The sequence below is a fragment of the Atta cephalotes genome (assembly GCF_000143395.1).
Source record: "Atta cephalotes unplaced genomic scaffold scaffold00002, whole genome shotgun sequence".
In the NCBI taxonomy this organism is placed as follows: Eukaryota; Metazoa; Arthropoda; class Insecta; order Hymenoptera; family Formicidae; genus Atta; species Atta cephalotes.
In genome coordinates this window covers 11,576,028-11,596,204 of record NW_012130066.1, presented here as the reverse complement: position 1 = coordinate 11,596,204, position 20,177 = coordinate 11,576,028, and the positions used below count along the sequence as shown (strand labels likewise).

Here is a 20,177-nt window from a genome sequence, read left to right as displayed (position 1 = left end):
CGGCTGAGGCTCATCGAATGCTCTCAAATACTTATGGTGAGACCGCTATTAGTGAAACAACGTGTCGTGAGTGATTTCAATGCTTCAAGAACGGTGATTTTGACGTCGAAGACCGGTGGAAGAGAGAAGGTTTTCGAAGATGCAAAATTGGAGGCATTACGAGCAAGACTCGTGTCAAAATCAAGAAGAATTGGCACGATCATTGGGAGTGACTCAACAAGCCATTTCAAAATGACTCAAAGCCATGGGAATAATTCAAAAGCAAGGAAATTGGGAGCCGTACGAATTGAAGCCGAGAGATGTTGAACGGCGTTTGTTTGCTTGTGAACAGCTGCTTGAAAGGCAAAGACGAAAGGGATTTCTGCATCGCATTGTGACTGGGGATGAAAAATGGGTTCATTACGATAATCCCAAGCGCAGAAAATCATGGGGAGTTCCCGGCCATGCTTCCACGTCGACAGCCAAACTGAATATTCACGGCTCCAAGGTCATGCTCTGTATTTGGTGGGACCAGCTCGGCGTAGTGTATTATGAACTGTTAAAACCGACTGAAACAATCACAGGTGATCGATATCGAACACAATTGATGCGTTTGAGCCGAGCATTGAAAGACAAACAACGCAATACAACGAGAAACACGATAAAGTGGTTTTGCAGCATGACAATGCTCGACCCCATGTTGCGAAAGTGGTCAAGACATACTTGGAAACGTTGAAATGGGAAGTCCTACCCCACCCGCCGTATTCTCCAGACGTTGCTCCCTCTGACTATCACTTGTTTCGATCAATCGCACACGGACTGGCTGACCAGCACTTCCGGTCTTATGAAGAAGTAAAAAATTGGATCGATTCGTAGCTCGATAGCCTCAAAAGACGACCAGTTTTTTCGACGCGGAATTCGTACGCTATCCGAAAGATGGGAGAAAGTAGTGGCTAGCGATGGACAATACTTTGAATCATAAATGTATAACGAGTTTTTTACAATAAAGCCTCGAATTTTGGAAAAAACGGCGGAAGCAAAGTTGTACACCTAATATATTCATATAATTTGATAATTTTTACATATAGAAAACTACTAGCTAAAAGAGAAGGGAAATTTCTTATTTTGTAGGTTTATCATGTGCCAAAAAAAAAATTTACGAGTATCCATCGTAAAAACTTGAAATTTTCCCTTCAAAATCGTTTTTTAAAAATATATTCCTACAATTTTTGTTCTTGAGTTATTCGCAAATTAAGGAAAAAGGAGCATTCTGATTTTGATTGCTCATAACTACATTAAAAATCGTATTGCAATTTAAAAAAACAGATTCTTAAAGCTGAAACTTTGTTCTACCGAGTGGTGTAATTGCCATTTTTTTTCCAAAAATAAAATAAGAACAATAAGAATCTTACTGGACCGTACAATTGAAAATTCAACAATAAGAAATAGAAGTGACGGTCAAAACTAAATCTTTAATGCTTAAATAATTCAATCTGAATTACTACATATACTATACAGTCTGCCAAAAGTCCCGAGTCACCTGAATAATTTCTGAATGATTCGAGATATAGGATTGAAATTTACAGGGATACAATGGGATCATAAAATCTGTCATTGAAAACATCCACTTTAACATTCCCGTGGGGAAAAGAGGGCCTGAAAATTTTTAATGACATGGAATCGAGTGAGGGCTCGTTTAAAAGAGTTCTTCGAGACGCGGACTGAAGTCGATTTTTTTTCGCAGAATTATAATCATTTGAATATTGTTATTCAGAAGAAAGAATTTATTGTGTTACTATATCCAAATTCACAAGCGACTACATGCATATAATGTACACATGAAATTCCACGTGCGTCTCGACTCAGTATCACATAAACAATTTTTTTATATCGTATATATATCCCGACCACATATGATATGAAACAGTAATGTTTTCTCAGAGTTAGTGTTCCCTTAGAGAGCGATACATTACCTTATTTACTTATCTCCTTTGTTTGCTTTAATAATTTTCATTCTAGTACATTTCTATTGTCAGAAGATGCTTTTGACCGAGATAGAAAGGGTGGTTGTATTAATGATGAGAGGTGACAGAATAAGGTCCTATTGAGAAGTAGCTGAATTATTCAATGTCACTTATCCTGATTGTGATCCAATTTCAAAATCAACTATTGAAAGAACTATTGCTCATTTCTAAAGAACAGGTTTAATTAAAAATGAGCCAAGATCCGGAAAACTCAAAAGCGATACTAAAGCGATGATAAAGATGTTCTGCAAGCTGTAAACGATAATCTTTTTACGATAATCTTTTTCGGTCTCGAAAGTAGCTCAAGAAAATGATATTAGTGCAACATCAATCCGTCGAATTTTGAGGAGGCATCATTATCATCCTTAAAATGCATCTAGTTCAGTAGCTATCCGAAGACAACTATTAACAACTACTAACACAGAAGAGTGGAATTTTGTGATAATCACAATTTGATGATAATCAATTTTTCAACTGGATCTGTTTCTCTGATGAAGCAACATTTGAATTAAGCGATTCTGTAAATCGACAGAATGAGGTATTGGGTAGATGAAAATCCGCATTGAATGAGAGAAAACCACGCAGCATTCTCAAAAGATTAACGCTTAGACCGGAATAATGCTTCGTATTATAGGACCGTTTTCCATTGAAAGTAACATAACTTCAGATAATTACTTGAATTTGCTAAGAAATCAAATAATACCGGCTATTCAAGATATTGCTGAAGAAGCTTTCCAGAATATTTGATTTCAGCAGGATGGAGCTCCAGCTCATTTTTCTTTATGGGTTTGAAATTTTTTTAGCAGTATTTTTACTGATCGATGGATTGGTAAAAAAGGCACAATAGAATGGCTACCAGGTCTGAGCCCATTAGACTTTTTTTAATGGGGGTATTTAAAAAGCAAAATCTATGAGACTATAAACAAACTTAGAAAAGCTGCGGCAAAGAATAGTGAACGTTTCGAATTCAATTACACCAGAATGCATAAGTAACAACGTTATCGATACGTTTTACATACGCATGGGATATTGTTGTTGAAGAACTTCAATTCGAACAATTGATAAAATAGTGTTTTTATTAATATGTTAATAAACTTAATGTTTTTGTTCCTTCATATACACCATTGTCTCTCTCTCTCTCTCTCTCTCTGACGCGCGCGCGCGCAGACACAAAAGGTGTAACTCTTTCTTCTGAATGTTCAAATGATCATTACTCTGCGAAAAAAAATCGTAGACCTCGGCCAGTCCGCGTTGTTTTCGTCTCAAAGAACTCTTTTAAACGAGCCCTCACTCGATCCTATGCCATTTAAGATTTTCAGGCCCTCTTCTCTCCCCTCTCCACGAGAATTAGTTAAGGTGGGTGTTTTCAATGACAGATTTTATGATTACAGATCATTGTATTCCTGTAAATTTCAATCCTATATCTCGAATCATTCAGAAATTATTCAGGTGGTCCGGGATTTTTGGCGGAGTGTATATATACATGTATATATACCATTTATAGTCATTTGAACTGCGCGCCAAATTTTTCGGGCTTATAAGCGCAATTAAGGAGATTCTCGCGCTATTTCCTAATCAATAAACAGTTTATTCATAATAATATATAAAACAATTAAAATAACGGAATAAAAAGATTACTAATAAGATTACTAATAAGAAAGATTACTAATATTTTATGCCATTATACATAATTATTGTTAATTTTATGTCACTAAATATAGGGTCTTTCAATAGGGACGCTCGAAATTTGTTAGATCATAGTAGCCATGTTGTGTAAAGTGACATCTGTCAAAATTTGTTGTGAATTGTTCAGTAGTGTATGGCAAATCACTATGGAAGGTCATAGTGTTGAACAACGTGTGCAAATCATAAAATTTTATTATCAAAATCAGTGCTCCATTCGAGAAACGTTCCGCGCAATACGTGATTTTTATTCTCGCTACAATCGTCCTGCCGAATCGACTATTCGACGTTTGGTGGCCAAATTCGAGTCAACCGGTAAATAATCAGCCAACACCAGTACGTCGCCAAAACGCAAGGTCTGCTGACAACATCGCTGCTGTGTGAGAGTGTACGGGAAACCCGAGGCGGTCAATTTCTCGTCGTTCACAAGAACTTGGCCTTTCTGCGACTTCAACTTGGCGAATTTTGCGTCAGGACATGGATCTGCACTATAAAATTCAACAGACCCAGGAACTTAAGGTAAACGACCATAGACAACGCCGTATGTTCGCTGATTGGGTTCTGGAGCAGTTGGAAGTTAACCCAAATTTCGCCAAACAAATCATCTTTAGCGATGAGGCCCATTTTTGGATGAATGGATATATGAACAAGCAAAATTGTCGAATTTGGGACGATATCAATCCACGTGAGATACACCAGCTCCAAATGCATCCCGAGAAAGTTACTGTTTGTATGGATTTAATTCGATGAACATTCTGCACGAGCGATTTGAGGGCATGGTTATCTCGCGCGGCGGCAACGTGAACTGGTCATCGAGATCGTGCGATTTAACGCCTTTAGCGTTTTTCTTCCTTTGAGGCTATCTTAAATCGCAGGTCTATACGAATAAACCGCAAACAATTGATGCTCTCAAAGTTAACATAACAAACGCCATCCAGCAAATTCAGCCAGATTTATGCGAGAAAATCATCAAAAATTGGACCGCCTGAATACATGTCACCAAGCGAAGCCGCGGCGGACATTTGAGCGACGTTATATTCCATACTTAATGCCATAAAATATTCTTTCAAATAAAAAAAAAATTGAGTGGATATCTCACACACAACTTGTTTTATTTACATTTAAAAATCGAGCGTCCTTATTAAAAGACCCTATATTTTCAAAATGACAAAATAAATTTATAAAATGTTCATTTGATGTACGCATCGTCCATTTGACATATATTCTAGTTTTTTTCATTAAAGAATATAAATTCTTGTACTCTGTACGGTCAGTTTAAATGAAACTTTACGAGAACACATTTAAATTTACTTTATAATTATAACGATTTTTAAATTGCTGTCTTATACGCAAGTGTCTCAATTTAAAAGAGAATAATTACAGAATAAGGTTGTACATGCAACTTGTAATGTAAAATTCTATAAATTTATAATTAAATATCATCAAAAAGGTACAGTAAAAATCAATGAAATGAATTTTTTCTAGATATTATTAACTTTTGTATTATATATATAGGGTATCTAGAAATAATCGCCAAATATTTCATGGGCAAGTAGAGCGGACTAAATCGAAAAGTCCTTTACTATTTTGTAAATTTCCCCAATAGTTAACGAGATATTAATCCATAAAGATAGCCGAATACGCGCGCTCGCCCGGCCTACTACTGCGAAGTGTATATGCTTATCGATCGCTTGGCGTGCGGGCCTTGGGAGTTGAGGATTGGCTGGCAAGTGCCCCGCGCCGCGCACATCGCCGCAAGCCTCCATAATTCGGACGGCGCGCTTGGCTATTCCCGCTCCCCATGGCCCGCGCGCCAAGCGATCAGTAGGCGTATACACTTCGCAGTAATATTCTATTAGAAAAATGTTAATATGCTGAAAAATTATAAATTTATATTGCGGAAAATATTTCTTTGGCCGGGAGTCGAACCTGAATCTCATATATTCCGTATAAGCATCCTTCCTAAGCCTTTAGACTAGCAAGGCCTTAGTAATATTGCAATAATCATCCATCAATCACTGGCATCAACCAGTGTATGGAAACATTTTTCTTTCAAGCAACACAATATAAACAATAAGAACAATAAGAATCTTATCAGACCGTACATTTGAATATTTAATAATAAGAAATAGAAGTAATGGCCATAATGGTTAAAACTAGATCTTTAATGCTTAAATAATTCACTCTGAATTACTATACAGGATGTCATTTTAATCGATCACCTCAAGTATCTCTTGAACAGTGTATTTTAGGAAAAAAATGTTTCAGATAAAAATTTTGGGACTTCGAAGGGAATATAAGATAATAACATTGGTTTAACTTTGAATGGCGTCGTCAGGACAAAGTCACTTCGAATTTTATAAATAGAATCTCCCCATTTTTCATTACATATTCTTATAGCATACCTCAAGAACTTTCCAAAACACTGTAACTAAATATTCTTTCATTAAGAATTTTTTGAGTTAAAAGGCTTAAAAGTTACAATATTATTGGCACCAAAGTGTTCAACCGACGGCTAAAACTTTTTGAATGTTGTTCAAGACCATCACCTTGACAATATCAAAATCAAGACGATTGGAGGTTGTTCCTCGTATTTTTATTATTTCAATTTTTACTATAAAAATGAAATAATAATTATAAATGATGGGGAGTAACATGTCTCTCCTTCCCCCCTCCCCCTCCCTCCTCTCTCTCTCTCTCTCTCTCTCTCTCTCTCTCCGATTGACTCTAAAAGATCACATGAAGATCACAATCCCCCGACTTCGTCGGGGTCACAAAGAAGCATATGTGCGCTCCGAGTCAAAATTGCATATGTCGAAAATCGTTTTACTTCAGGATATCAAAAAGCATATTTCTATCGCTGGCTAACTAGAGATGCAGCTGCCACAATCTAGTGTCTTGCTGTCTCTCCATTTTCACCTCGTCTTCCTAGAACTGCCTATTACGCGTATGACTGAGAGAGATTCGAGATCTCGTGGGACGCGTGCGTCTCTCATTCATCGAGGCTTGATGTCACGAAGAAGCACATGTGTGAAATCCCATTAATAAATTTCTTTAATAATCATTCATTTGCTAGCGTCACTTGTCCGCATTATTGCTAATCATAGGGCGGAGATTTGTGGCGAATTTAATACTTTCAGTGTTTTCACAAGTTTTTCTATTGTCCTGTAATTATGACTGATTACCTGCCTAACGAAATCGATGTGATCAGAATTTTAAGTGAGGCCAGGAATAATTATACGATAGCTGAAAGGATTTATGCCGAAACATTTCCGGATAGATGTCATCTTAATAGAATGGTAATTAAAAGACTATGTGAAAGGACACGACAGGATCTTAATGAAACCACGTCTCTAACTGTTTTGGGTACATTTTTCTAAATTCACAGGCATCAACGCGACAAATAAACAGGCAGCGAAAAGAAACAAGGCATATCTAAATCAACAGCTAATCGTGTGCTCAAGGCTTACAAGTTCCACCCATATTACATCCATCTAATCCATCAATTAAAAGAAGGGGATTTCCAACGCCGTTTACGTTTTTGTAATTGGGCTCGAGATCAAGAATCCGAGAAAATCCTAGATTATTTTCTGAAGTTCTTTTTTCAGACGAAGCATTCGATAATAGAGGTGGTGTTAATAAACACAACTGCCATTATTATTATTCAGCCGTTAATCCATATTTGGCAAAGAAGCCAAGAGTTTCAGAGGCAGTAGTCTATTAACGTCTGGGCAGAGATTTTGGGAGATATTATATTATTGTTGGTCCATATTTCTTTGAAGAAAACCTCACTACGGCCAATTACTTATATTTCTCAAAAATGACCTGTTTAACTTTTGAGATATGTCAATAATATGCGCAATCGAATGAATTCAATAAGATGAAGCACCAGCTCAAAAATCTCGAGCAGTTAAAGAATATTTAAAGAAAAAGGTTTCCTAATAGATGGATTAGTATAGGAAGTTGGATTCAAGAATGACCTGCAAGATCGCCAAATTTAAGCTTTTAGATTTTTATATTTGAAGTTATATCAAAAATTTATTCCAGAACCTACGATTGCAGAGAATATGAAAAACCGTATTAGAGAAGCATGCAGAAATATTTTATATATATATATATAAAACATTCTCTGAAAAATTGTGAACGATTTTTGGCATCGATTGGACTTGTGCATACGAGAGGCCAGGTTTTCGAATATTTAAAGTGATTAAACACAAGCATAGATCTTACCTTTATAGACTGGAAAGAGTCCAGACATTGCCTTTATCCCCGATCTTGCCTTGATTGGCTGGATCGTACCCAAATAATGCCGTGACTAGTCGAGTCATTTCCTAGTCTCACCTAGATGGCTACGATCTTGCCTTAGGTGGCGGGACTATTAATGGCCTTTTAAATTAATGGATCGCCGATTAACGACTTTACCTCTAGTAGACTTTACCTCTTTACGAGCTATTATTTTAACACAAAGAAGTCATGACCTTCATATGACTTTTGGAGATTAATCGAGCACATGTTATTTCATTATTTTAAATTATTATTTTCGTATTCACTGTAAAATTTGAAGAAATGAAAATATTAGGAATAGCTTCCAATCGCTTTGACCTTGACAAATGTTCTCAAAGTTATGGCCCTGAACAACATTCAAAAGATTTTAGTCGTCGATCGAACACCTTGGTATCAATGCTAATGCCAATATTTTATTGCAACTTTGAAATCTTTTAATTCGAAAAATACTTAATGAAAGAATATTTAGTTACAGTTTTTTAGAAAGCTCTCGAGGTATGCTATAAGAACATGTAATGAAAAATGGAGGGTTCTATTTAAAAAATTCAAAGTGACTTTGTCCTGATACAAAGTGATTCTTGATGACGCCACTCAAGATCAAACAATGTTATCATCATATGTCCCCCTCGAAGTCCCAAAACTTTTGTCTGACATTTCTCCCTAAAATGCACTGTTCAAGAGAAAAATATCACACAAATGAATCACTCTGAAATTTTATGACGTTTGAAAGATGATAATGCCAACTTACATCAGCAACTTACATCGTCTATCTTCAAACACTTATTGATTTGCCCTCGCAATTATAAAGACAGTGTAATGTCACATTTATAGCTCGAATTTATATATATTTACTTTTAAAAAATTAACAATTATATCATTTGAAAACCAAGTTTCAGCTTTAAAAATCTGATTTTTTAATTGCGATACGATTTGATTTTTAACGGAGTTATGAGCAATCAAAATCAGAATTCTCTTTTATTTAACCTGCGTGTAACTCGGTAACAAAAAACTTTAAGCTTTCATATCAGATAGTCGAAAATTTTGCAACGAATATTTCTGTATATAATTTTGAACTAACAAAATATCTTTTCTACCAACCAATAATTTTTTTCTATATAATTTATTAACTGTCATTTGTTTTTCATAAATAAAAAACATTTTCCATATATAATAAATGCAGTAGAAAATTATATTTTTTTAGTATTTTGTATAAATTTACTTTAGAACAAAATGTTAAATTTATTCAATAATTCTTACTATTACTGTTTTTTCATTTAAAATAATTTATAAGATTGGGAAAACAAGATCGTTTTATGTGCATATATCATTTAAATACAAGAAGTGTCACTTGACGATCAAAGTAGATGTTAAACTAACGATAATCTTAACGACGAGGCTTGCACGGAACGCTAAAGAACTGGGTTCGAAGTAATATTTTTCCCCGGCCGAAGTAATATTTTTTGCAATAAGTATATTACAGATTTTAAGATATTTCTAATTAAATTTTAGGATATTAATATTTCAGATTAATTATGTTGAAAGTCAGATAGTAACGGCGCGCAATCATATTTATGAAATAAATTCATTTTGAAGAATACTTACAGGTACAGTGACGGTCATAAATTCAGGTCAGTCCTTTTTCTTCTAATAGAAGATTTCCTTCTATTATTTTTACAAATAAAGAAGTTAATAAATCACGCCTTTTTATAAGAAAAAAGATATCGAAACAATGCTAATGATGTAGTACATTGTTACATTTAAATCCTTGAAGAATAATTTTGAAATTGAGATAGAAGAGATAAGAATTAGAAAGAAAAGGATATTGAAGGACGTTTAGATAGACTCTGTCTCGCAAGTATACACACAGAGAGCGAATACTGCGAGCCGAACGCACTTTTTGTTACTCCGGAATAAGAGTTAACATCCTAACAAGACGTTATGATGCCTATTTCCAACAAGCAATGCAAACGTCGATTCAAATTTCGAGTCAAGGAACTTAATCCTTATAATTTGGAACTGGATCACATGCGATCGCTAAAAGGCAAAGAAGCAGGATACAAGGTCTTAACTTAAAATTGAATTAAAGGACAAATCATAACATCTAATTTATTATAAGCTAATGCCTAATTTGCAAATTAAAACGCGTTGTTGTATGTTTCCTGGCAATTGCTTTTATACACGCTGATAATAAGGATGCAAAGTATTCTCCTGTAAAATATCATGCATCATTCTTCGGAATACGTTAAATTGTGTGGCAAACGACGCACACTGATTCCAGGATCTTCATAAACCCCATGAAGAATTTCTTCTTCCTCTCAGACATGACAACATATCAATGGATCAGCATCTTCACGATTGTGCATAAGATATTTCGTTTCTCGGAACTGCTGCACAACACGAAAAATTTGGCATCCCGTGAAAAATTACTCACGAATAGAAAATCTCTCTGCGTAAATCCGTGCTGCAGCATGCGCATTTTTTACTACCAATCCTAATAAAATTTCAATTTACGCTTCGAAAACGTAAAAATTAGATCTCAAGATTTCGATTCATCCCTAGCAATATTAGAGCTGAGCTACTAAATTGAATAATTATTGGGAGTTTCCGCCGTTTGCAAAAGACAGCGCCACTAATAAACTATAGTTAAAATTATTTGATGTAAAACGACATATCGTAAGATTGGACATCCGGCAACACCATAACTTTGAAATATTAGCGATTTTGTATCAGCATCATATATTTTTTTTTGTACGACAATATCGAATTTTGAGCCGAATAAGCGGGAATTTTTGATTTACTTCTTTAATTTGAAGAAATCTGTAGCTGAGGCTCATAGATTGCTTGTAGAAACATACGGTGATTAGATATGGTGTAGAAGCATATGGTGCCTTAAGGGAGAAAAGTTGTCGTGAGTAGTTTCAAAAGTTTAAGAACCGTGAATTTGACGTCGAAGACAAAGAACGTAGCGGAAGGCCGAAAGTGTACGAAGAAGCGGAATTGGAAGCATTATTGGATGAAGATTCGTGCCAAACGCAAGAACTTGCACTTACATTAGGAGTAACTCAACAAACAATTTCATATCGTTTGAAATCATTGGGAATGATTCAAAAGCAAGGGAATTGGGTTCCATATGAACTGAAGCCGAGAAACGTTGAACACCGATTTTTCACATGTGAAATGCTGCTTGCCAGGCATAAACAAAGGGTTTTTTGCATCGTATAGTCACTGATGATGAAAAATGGATCCACTACGATAACCCAAAGAAGAGGAAATCATGGGGACCACCTGGGCATGCTTTAACATCGACCCAAGTCGAATATTCATGGACAAAAACTCATGTTGTGTAATTGGTAGGATCAGCTTGGTGTATTATGAGTTGCTCAAATCGAACGAGAACCATTACTGGGGTTCTCTACCGAACACAATTGATGAGATTGAGCCGAGCACTCAAGGAAAAACGCGCCTACTACTACTCCAGGCATGACAAAATTATTCTCCTACATGATAATGCTCGACCACATGTTGCGGCGCCGATCAAAACCTACTTAGAAACACTCAAATGGGAAGTTCTACCCCATCCGCCGTATTCTCCAGACATTGCTCCTTCCGACTACCACTTGTTCCAATCGAAGACGCATGGCCTATCTGAACAGCATTTCACATCATATGAGGATACCAAAAATTGTATCGATGATTGGATAGCCTCAAAAGATGAAGCGTTCTTCCACATGCGGTATCCACATGCTACCAGAAAGATGGGAAAAAGTAGTGGCTAGCGATAGCCATTATTTTGAATAAAACATTATGTACCGTTCTTTCACAATAAATGCTTAATTTTTGATAAAGAACGGCGGAAACTTATTTGTACTGCCAATATCTAATTAATTTTAACAATTGTTATGCAGTATTTTATATTACGCGAAATCAGTAATACTGAGCAAAAATAAATCAAGTTATTCCAACAAAGCACAAAAATAATTTATATTTTGAGAAATAAATCTTGATAGAAATTTGTGCAGTTTAACATCTAAATATAATTAATTAGATGTTTAGTTAAACTGCAAAAATTGCTATTAGGATTTATTTCCTAAATTATTTTTGACGGAACTTCGCTTCATTCCTGTGTCACGAATAAAAATGTATTCAAGACCCAAGAATTTTTTTTATTGAAAAGAATAAGATTCACTTTCTTTCAATCCCGTATTATAGATAAAAATAGATTTCAGGCTCTCGAATTTCTTTTGGATTAAAAGAATAGCAATTACGTCATTTAAATTCATGGATTAAAATAGATTGCGTAGCTCACAAGACTTTTTTTCGATTGAAAGAATAGGAATTCCGTAATTTCAATTTCACGTGGATTAAAATGCATTCAAAAAATTAAAAAATTAAATTCAACAATGACTACACAAATTCATTTCTACTCATCTCAATCCTTTTCCAGATTCTGAGTCGTTTACCATTACCTATTACTGCTGATCATAAAAAAAACTCACTTCTGCTCACTTAGTTAAATCGTATTTCTTTTATGAATGCTTATCCCTTAACATTCAAGGTATATAGATCATTGAATAGTTCCTGTAAGTTCCTTGTAGAGAATCAAACATGTGCTACAGCTTCAAGATGGATTTGAGAGAATCATAAAAATTAATTCGCTAATTTAAGTGAAAACGGTTTTTTAATTATAATTTTGTCGTGTGTGTATTTTAGAATATGATGTACCAGTTTATAATACTTATTTTAGCAATAAAATTAATTTTATATCTGATTAACAATTGAATCCAAACGAATAAAAAACGAATTTATTTGAATCCATTTGCTTTTCAAATGGATCCATAAAAAAAATTATTTATTCCCATATATAAATAAAAAATAATTCAATTTTACCACGTTCAATTGTTTTCTATACATGAATCAAGAATTTGAATTCAAATGAATTAAAAATGGATTAAAAATTTTGGATCTATTTTAATCCTTTTTCAAATACTGGCTTACAACGCTGGGTGGCATCTCGCCGCGCATTTACATGGCGATGAGTTAGGCTTCTTCGATGATTTTTAATAATTAATATCTCGTTAACTATTACGAAAATTGCAAAATAGTACATGACTTTTCGATTCAGTCTAACTTCAGTCTGCCTCTATCTGCACACGAGCGCTGTGTCAATAATTACGAGACACTCTGTTTTATAGGTATTCTGATATACAGATCAGTACAGAACTACATTCAGTACTATCTACAGAACAGTACTGAAAATCTCAGTATATGTGTAAGTTGTGAGCTATAAATTTTTAGTACAGGCGGTACATAATATTTGAACAGTCATAAGTGCCTGTTGTGTGTATTTATCTTTATATTGATATCACATTGATAGCACAAGATCATAAAATATTAACTAACATTAATCAAAACATTCGCGCTTTCTTTAAAGAAAAAGGACAATTTTATTTTTTTTTCAATTTTGTGGATATTTTCCCTCATTTTTTCTTTTCTCTTTTTTATTCTCTCAAAAATTTTAACAAGAAAACCAAAAAAGGAAGTTTTCCTTCAAAGTGGAAACACTGCTTATATCGTACACTATAGAGCGTTTAAAATTAGAAAGATCAAAATTTTAAATATTAATACCTAGATAAAACACAATTAGATATATGTCAATTTATTGTTTATATAGATTTCAAAAAAGTTAAAAGCAAGAAATAGAAAAGTTATTTTTCTTCCTTACTTTTACAATAACAATTTGATAATAATTTTGCAATTTTTTATGTAACAATAACTAACTTAGCTGAGGTTAGGAAAATTACCTTAAAAAATAAATTGTCATCATTATGCGTTATTTATCGAAAAAAAAAAAATAAATAACCAATGTAAAATTACTCGTTATAAGTTACACTAAAAAGTAACAAGTTATGAGTTTTGTTTTCGTAGTAACGAATAACTTTTCTAATCCGTTTTATAAGTAATTATTGACTATCTCAACATTGATGTTACATTATCATAAAAAATTCGCAACGCCATTACCAAATCGTTATTATTACAACAAGGTATAATAACTAAATAACGGCAGTTACAATAATTATTTACTTCTATTCCCTGATTAAAAGCGATGCAAAGTTAATTGTGTGTAACTTCTCCTTGAAAGTTACTAATTAATAGTAAGTATAAAGTATTGCTTATTAGATTAACTTGTTTACCTGCAGACATAAAAAATGGTATTCTGAATTTCCCTGAGACAACCACAGATCGTAACAACTGCATTGTAGGTCCATCAAATGGTAGAGCACCGCAAACTAATACATATAAGACAACGCCAAGACTCTGAAATAGTATGTATTGCATTTTATATATATTGCAGTTATAATAATGCAGTTATAATAATGCAAGTATAAGATACGTTAATAATGTTGTCTTTTAATAAAAAGGTGTAAAGACACATGGACTTCTAGACTCCCAATTTCTAGACTCCTTTCTTCAAAGGAATATTGTATTTCTTGCATGATAACATATTAATAAGAAATTTTATATTGAAACTTTTTCTCACTTTTCTAAACATATATCTATGTTACTTTAGATACAGAGTGAACATTAGTTCAATTATAAAAAACAGACCTTTTGACACAAACAATGTTTTACTAATACAAGAATAAATAATACAAGAGCAATAAGAATTATCCATTTAAATGTTTGATTTAAAAACATTGTAATTTACTATATTGTGACTCTATTGACTATGAAACGTTTATGTTCTATAGGCTATCTATAAACTCATGAAAAAACATACCTATCGGGAGCCTAAAGGTGATGCGCATATCTACTATGATAGAAATAAATAGATGAAATCGTTAAAGACATTTGTGAAATCATTGAAACAAAACATAAAAATGACTAAAATATGCTAAATACATTTTAATGTAAATAGTACGTTTAATAAAAATATTAAGAATTCTGAAAATAATTATTAAAAACGATGGAAAAATATAATGATAAAAAAGTATAAAAAGTAATGCAAAATATATCTTCACAAATTTATTAATAAATGTTTGAACACTAAAATGTGCTGCAATACCATAGATTCTATAGAAAATTATTAAAAATGGAAGAAAAGAAATATAAAAAGTAATGCAATACATGTAATATTTTTATTAATTTATTAACAGAAGCTGATCACTGAATTATGATAAAATGCTAATGAATTTTAAAAATAATTATTAAAAACGCTGGAAAAGAAATAAAAAGTAATATAATAACTTTTAAAAGTGAATGTATAACTTTTTATTAATTTATTTAATTATTAACAAATTGAATACTGAACATATTGTAATATTAGGGATTCTAAACATAATTATTAAAAATAATAGAAAAGAAATATGAAATGTAATGCAAAATACATATAACATTTCTACAGATTTATAAACAAAAATTTAATTCTGAATTATGTTACGATACAGCAGGGCTATTCCGTAATTCAATTTCAACCTTAAAGTAATATAAAATTTATGACAACAAACAATATCGTTTTGCAGTAACGTGCTTATACAATCTATCTTATCAATCATGATTGCTTCTTAAAAGCACAATTATAACTTATAAATTCAGTATACACTATTCAGAAACATAAACAATATTGTATTATAAGAAATGGACAAAATGGCCCCGCTCTACCTAAAATACTTACTACAAATTTTAAAGATAATTATTATAAAAAGAAATAAAATGTACTATAAATATTCGAATTCAACAGGTCAATTATAATTATGAATTAAATTTTATATTTACAATTTTTAAAATTTCTTAAAGTGCATAAGATCATCTTTTTCTTTTCCAGATAACACATTGGTAAATAGAAGTTTTTGAAGAATTCATTTTTGCTGCTCAGTTACGAGCAATATGCAGCACCGTCGTCAAATAGATCAGACGCAATGGACATCTCGGAGATTTTTCGCAAATAAAAATCATATAAGATAAAATAAGAAGCACTATTATGAGATCCTTCATCCATATTCTAATGAAATAATTCTTTCTAAAAGTGAGTCTCCAAAATTAAATTTCAAGATAAAAGTAAATAATTTTCCAACAGAAAAGTTATAACAAGTTATAACATCAAAATTACATGAAAATGAATCGTAAATGATTAAAAATGACTATCAATATTGCATGCATAAATTTTACACGCAATTTTATACGCATAAATTTTCGTATAACAATTTGTAGCAACGAAGTGTTTAAATCTAATTTTAAGAACTTGTTCGTTGTTGTTCGTTCATGTAAACTAGTAGTCCGTGAACTACAATATAATTTCATCAATACAAAACATGAAACAGGCCAATGAAAATATAACGCAGGTCGCAACGCGCAAATTTAACAAATTATGAAATTGATAAATTTTAAATTCTAAATACAAAATTTCGAAAAAACAAAATTTTGTATTTGGACTATTCGAAACTGTAATCTTCTTACGAATTCTCCAAATTCAAACAAAATATGAATCACAAAGAGCGAGTGAGAGTATCGACGCAAAGTAATAAAATGCAGATGCATTACTCCTTTATGCCATCAGTTATATAATCAGTATGTTTCAACTCACTTTGGAGTCCTCAGCAGACTTAACAATCATCCTTTGGATGTCTAATGAGTTTGTATTCAAAATTTTAAAAATGTATCAATTTTATAATTTATTAAATTTATTGCATATTGCATCCTATGTTGTTCTCTCATTGAACTGTCTCATATTTTGTTAATTTTGAATCTATTAATACTTTTATTGTATACTGTTCATAAATATATATTGCAGAGCTTTTATATCAAGCAAAAGAAGAGGAGCAGAACTTCCAAAATGCACTTTGTCGAAAATATCATTTTTTTAATGTTAAAAGATTCATATTTTATGCTACTCTACGATGTCCTGGAAGAATTTTTTCACAATTAATTTATGTGCTGAAGAAAGTCTAGACATTCGAAGTACATTATGCCCTTTAATTAAAGACAAACAAAATGCATTTGTTTAATATTATTAAAAATAGTTTGGTAATTTTGTTTAACATTTTGCATCTTAATCTAATAATATCTTAATCTAATAATTGGCAAATTGTTATTTTCTATTTTAGAGCGCGTAATTTTTCATTTTTTGAAAATGAATTAAATTTTGGACAAAACGCATTTTGAAAATCTGCTCAAATATTGTCACAGTATTGATACCTCTACACTGTTAGAAATATTCTAAAATTATATTAACTTTTAAGTTAAGTTACACAATTTGAATTTAATTTCATGACATTACATTAAATTTAATGTATTTACAATTAAAAAATATTTGTGTACATAAAATTTAATACATAAAATTTAATGTATTTTTCATGAAAATTTATGAAATTTATGTATTTTTCATAAAATTTTATTAAAAGTACATTACAGTTTTTTATAAATTTTTTTATAAATTTAATGTACACATTCATTACATTTAAGTAATAACTTAATTTTTAGTTAAATCATTCATTATTTTTCATTCACGCTTCATTTACATGTAAAGGAAGCTCATGGTTACATTTCTAAGTATAGATGCCATTGGACTGAAAAATGGTAAAGATCTCAATTTCAAAATTTTTTTCCATTCTCGATATAAACTCCAACTTACAGATATGTAAGATCAATGTGTATATTTTAGTTCTAGAAAAAAATTTTTTAATCTGTAAAGAAAAAAAATTTGTTGCAAAAATTATTGCGTTTAATCGGTAAAACAGACGATTAAGAGAATAAAGTTCTGAAGTCAGCTGTTTTACCGATTAAGAATTTGCGCACATACGATTTATGTGTCATTGACACATGAAGTTCGCGCTACCAGCAAAAGTGGACGTGTCATGACAGTGCACAAACTACATTGGATGGCACTCGATTGAATACAGTCGATTAGACACGATTCAATTGGACACAAGTTATCCATAACGTATGAAAAAGCCCTTAGATACTCGGCCGCTATAATTGGTGGAGTTCAATCGAAATCTTCCGGATGATCAATCGGAATCTTGCTATTGATTTCACGCCCGTGCAGTATTATCGTATGTGAGAGATAGAAACTATAAGAAAATCAAATAATTGCGCATTTCGTAATCGGCAGTATGTGAAATTCCCCGATTATCGGTGATATAGAAGCGAGAAGATGTAAACCTCTCTTCCTCTAATGATCGTCTTCTCCTCTTTTCATCCCACCAATTTCAATTTAATGCTTTCAAGTTGTCTCCGGAACTCAATGTTAGAATCACGCATAGAATGTCACCTGAAACATCTATTTTCTCTGCGGAAGTTTAAGCCATTCTTCAAATTCACACCATCTCTGAGAACGACTTCAATATCATTATTTTTACAGACTTAGGAGCGCTTTAGAAACAATTAGTCATGCTAACTTCAATCATAGCAACTACCTGATCAAATTAACTGAAATACCAACTGTATCTTTCGATGCAACAAGCTAGGAAACAGTTTCGCCTGAAAGATTAGGACCCACGAGAAGCGCTGGTGAATGGACTACAAAAAGACACTTACTCCCGTAATTTCAACACTTTATTTTGAAAATGTTCTTGAAGCTTCCACGAGTGCTTTCTATATAAAAATTATACGTTTCGCGTGTTTTCTTCGTATCCAAATCTATTCTTGAAATACCAACAATTCGTGAACCTTGCACATTTCATCAGGGCGAGGAGCAGCCTTATAATGAGTTATTCCTTCGGGCCATTCCTTTTTATATTAGTGTGGTGGAGTAGGGAGGGGAAAAGAGAATTGTGGATGGCAAAGAGGTGAGAGAAATTGATCGGTCTTCAATAACCGAGAGAATAGTTTTCCATAGTTTATTTATGTTGTAGCCATTATCTCTATTTAGATTATTAGGATGTTTTTGTATCTCTATGACTTCTCTATACTTTCTTAGAAATGATATAATGTTGGCTATCGTGATCGTTTTGTCAAACAGTATTTGATGTTCCGTTTCGATGTATTCTGATAATGCTGATTGCGTGACGTGTTTTAGCCTGATATCACGTTGATGTTCTTTTATCCATAGGTTGACCATTCTCCTAGTTTCTCTAATGTATACTTGTCCGCAGGAAGGTATTTTGTATACTTCTGCGGAACTGAGTGGAGATCTTTGATCTTTAGGGTTTCTTAAGGTTTGTCCTATTTTTTTAGATAGTTTTGGAGATAGTTCGGATATTGTATTTGTTTAATATTCTGCCAATCTGATCTGTTATTCCTTTGACATATGGGAGAATGGATAGAAGCCTTTCATCTGGTTATGGCAGAGACTGTTGTCTTGTTTGCATGTTTATTGATTATTTTGATTATGTTTTTTTTTGTCCGTTTTTCTGTAAGACAAATTTTAGGTGGTTGAGTTCTGTCTATAGATGTTCTTTGTCAGAGATGGTGAAAGTGATGTACAAGTGAGTTGATTGCTGACTGTTTTTGTGCTGAGTGATGCGACTCAGTATGTAGGTATCTATCTGTGTGCATTGATTTTCTGTACACTTGATGGCTTAAGATATTATTAGCTTTTTTAGAACTTTATTTCAAATTTATTTTTCCTTTTACGATTTAGATCTATTGTTAGGAACATGTTACAATGATTCTTCGTAGATAAATTATGCTTATTTAAAGACACATTATTTCCCTCTCTCCCTCCCCCCTCCCTCATCATTATAATCTAAACTAGTCATAGTAGTCACTAGTATAAGTACAAAAGGATTACGTAGTACGACATAATATTTTTACATTAATAATTAGTTTACGAAATTATGGCGGAAATCTTGCATCCTTCTGGTTCGGACGGCGAGCGCACTTATAAGTGTGAGCTACTTAATTTATTTTGAAATTTAAATTCATCATTTCTCTAAATTGATTTTTCGACAATTTCAGAATATCGAAGATATTCTGCACTGTTAACTTTTGTAATTTTTTTTTTCATCAACGTTAAGAAGAAGATCAGAAAGGAGCTATTATCTTGAAGAAACCTCAGTTCGCTCAAGAGAGCGGAAGAACATAGGTCTTTTTTTTTGTCACGTCCGCTATAGCCCTTTTATTGTCGCACCTTTGCAGAAATATTGCAAAACGGCAATTGATGAATGTTCTGGGAGAGAGAGAGAGAGAGAGAGAGAGAGAGAGAGAGAGAGAGAGAGAGAGAGAGGAGGAGGAGGAGAGAGAGAGAGAGAGACGAAGGAGGAGGAGGAG

At 32.8% G+C, this 20,177-nt stretch overlaps 1 protein-coding gene across 1 annotated transcript in view; it reads right to left on the bottom strand.

Annotated features, from left to right (window-relative positions):
• Nucleotides 1–20,177, bottom strand: part of LOC105622165 (serine/threonine-protein kinase SIK3-like) — a 223,143-nt gene that overhangs the window by 154,043 nt on the left and 48,923 nt on the right. Inside the window, exon 4 of the mRNA XM_012203598.1 lies at nucleotides 14,162–14,285. Within this exon, the coding sequence (XP_012058988.1) occupies nucleotides 14,162–14,285 (124 nt within the window). The remainder of the gene's footprint in view (nucleotides 1–14,161; nucleotides 14,286–20,177) is intronic.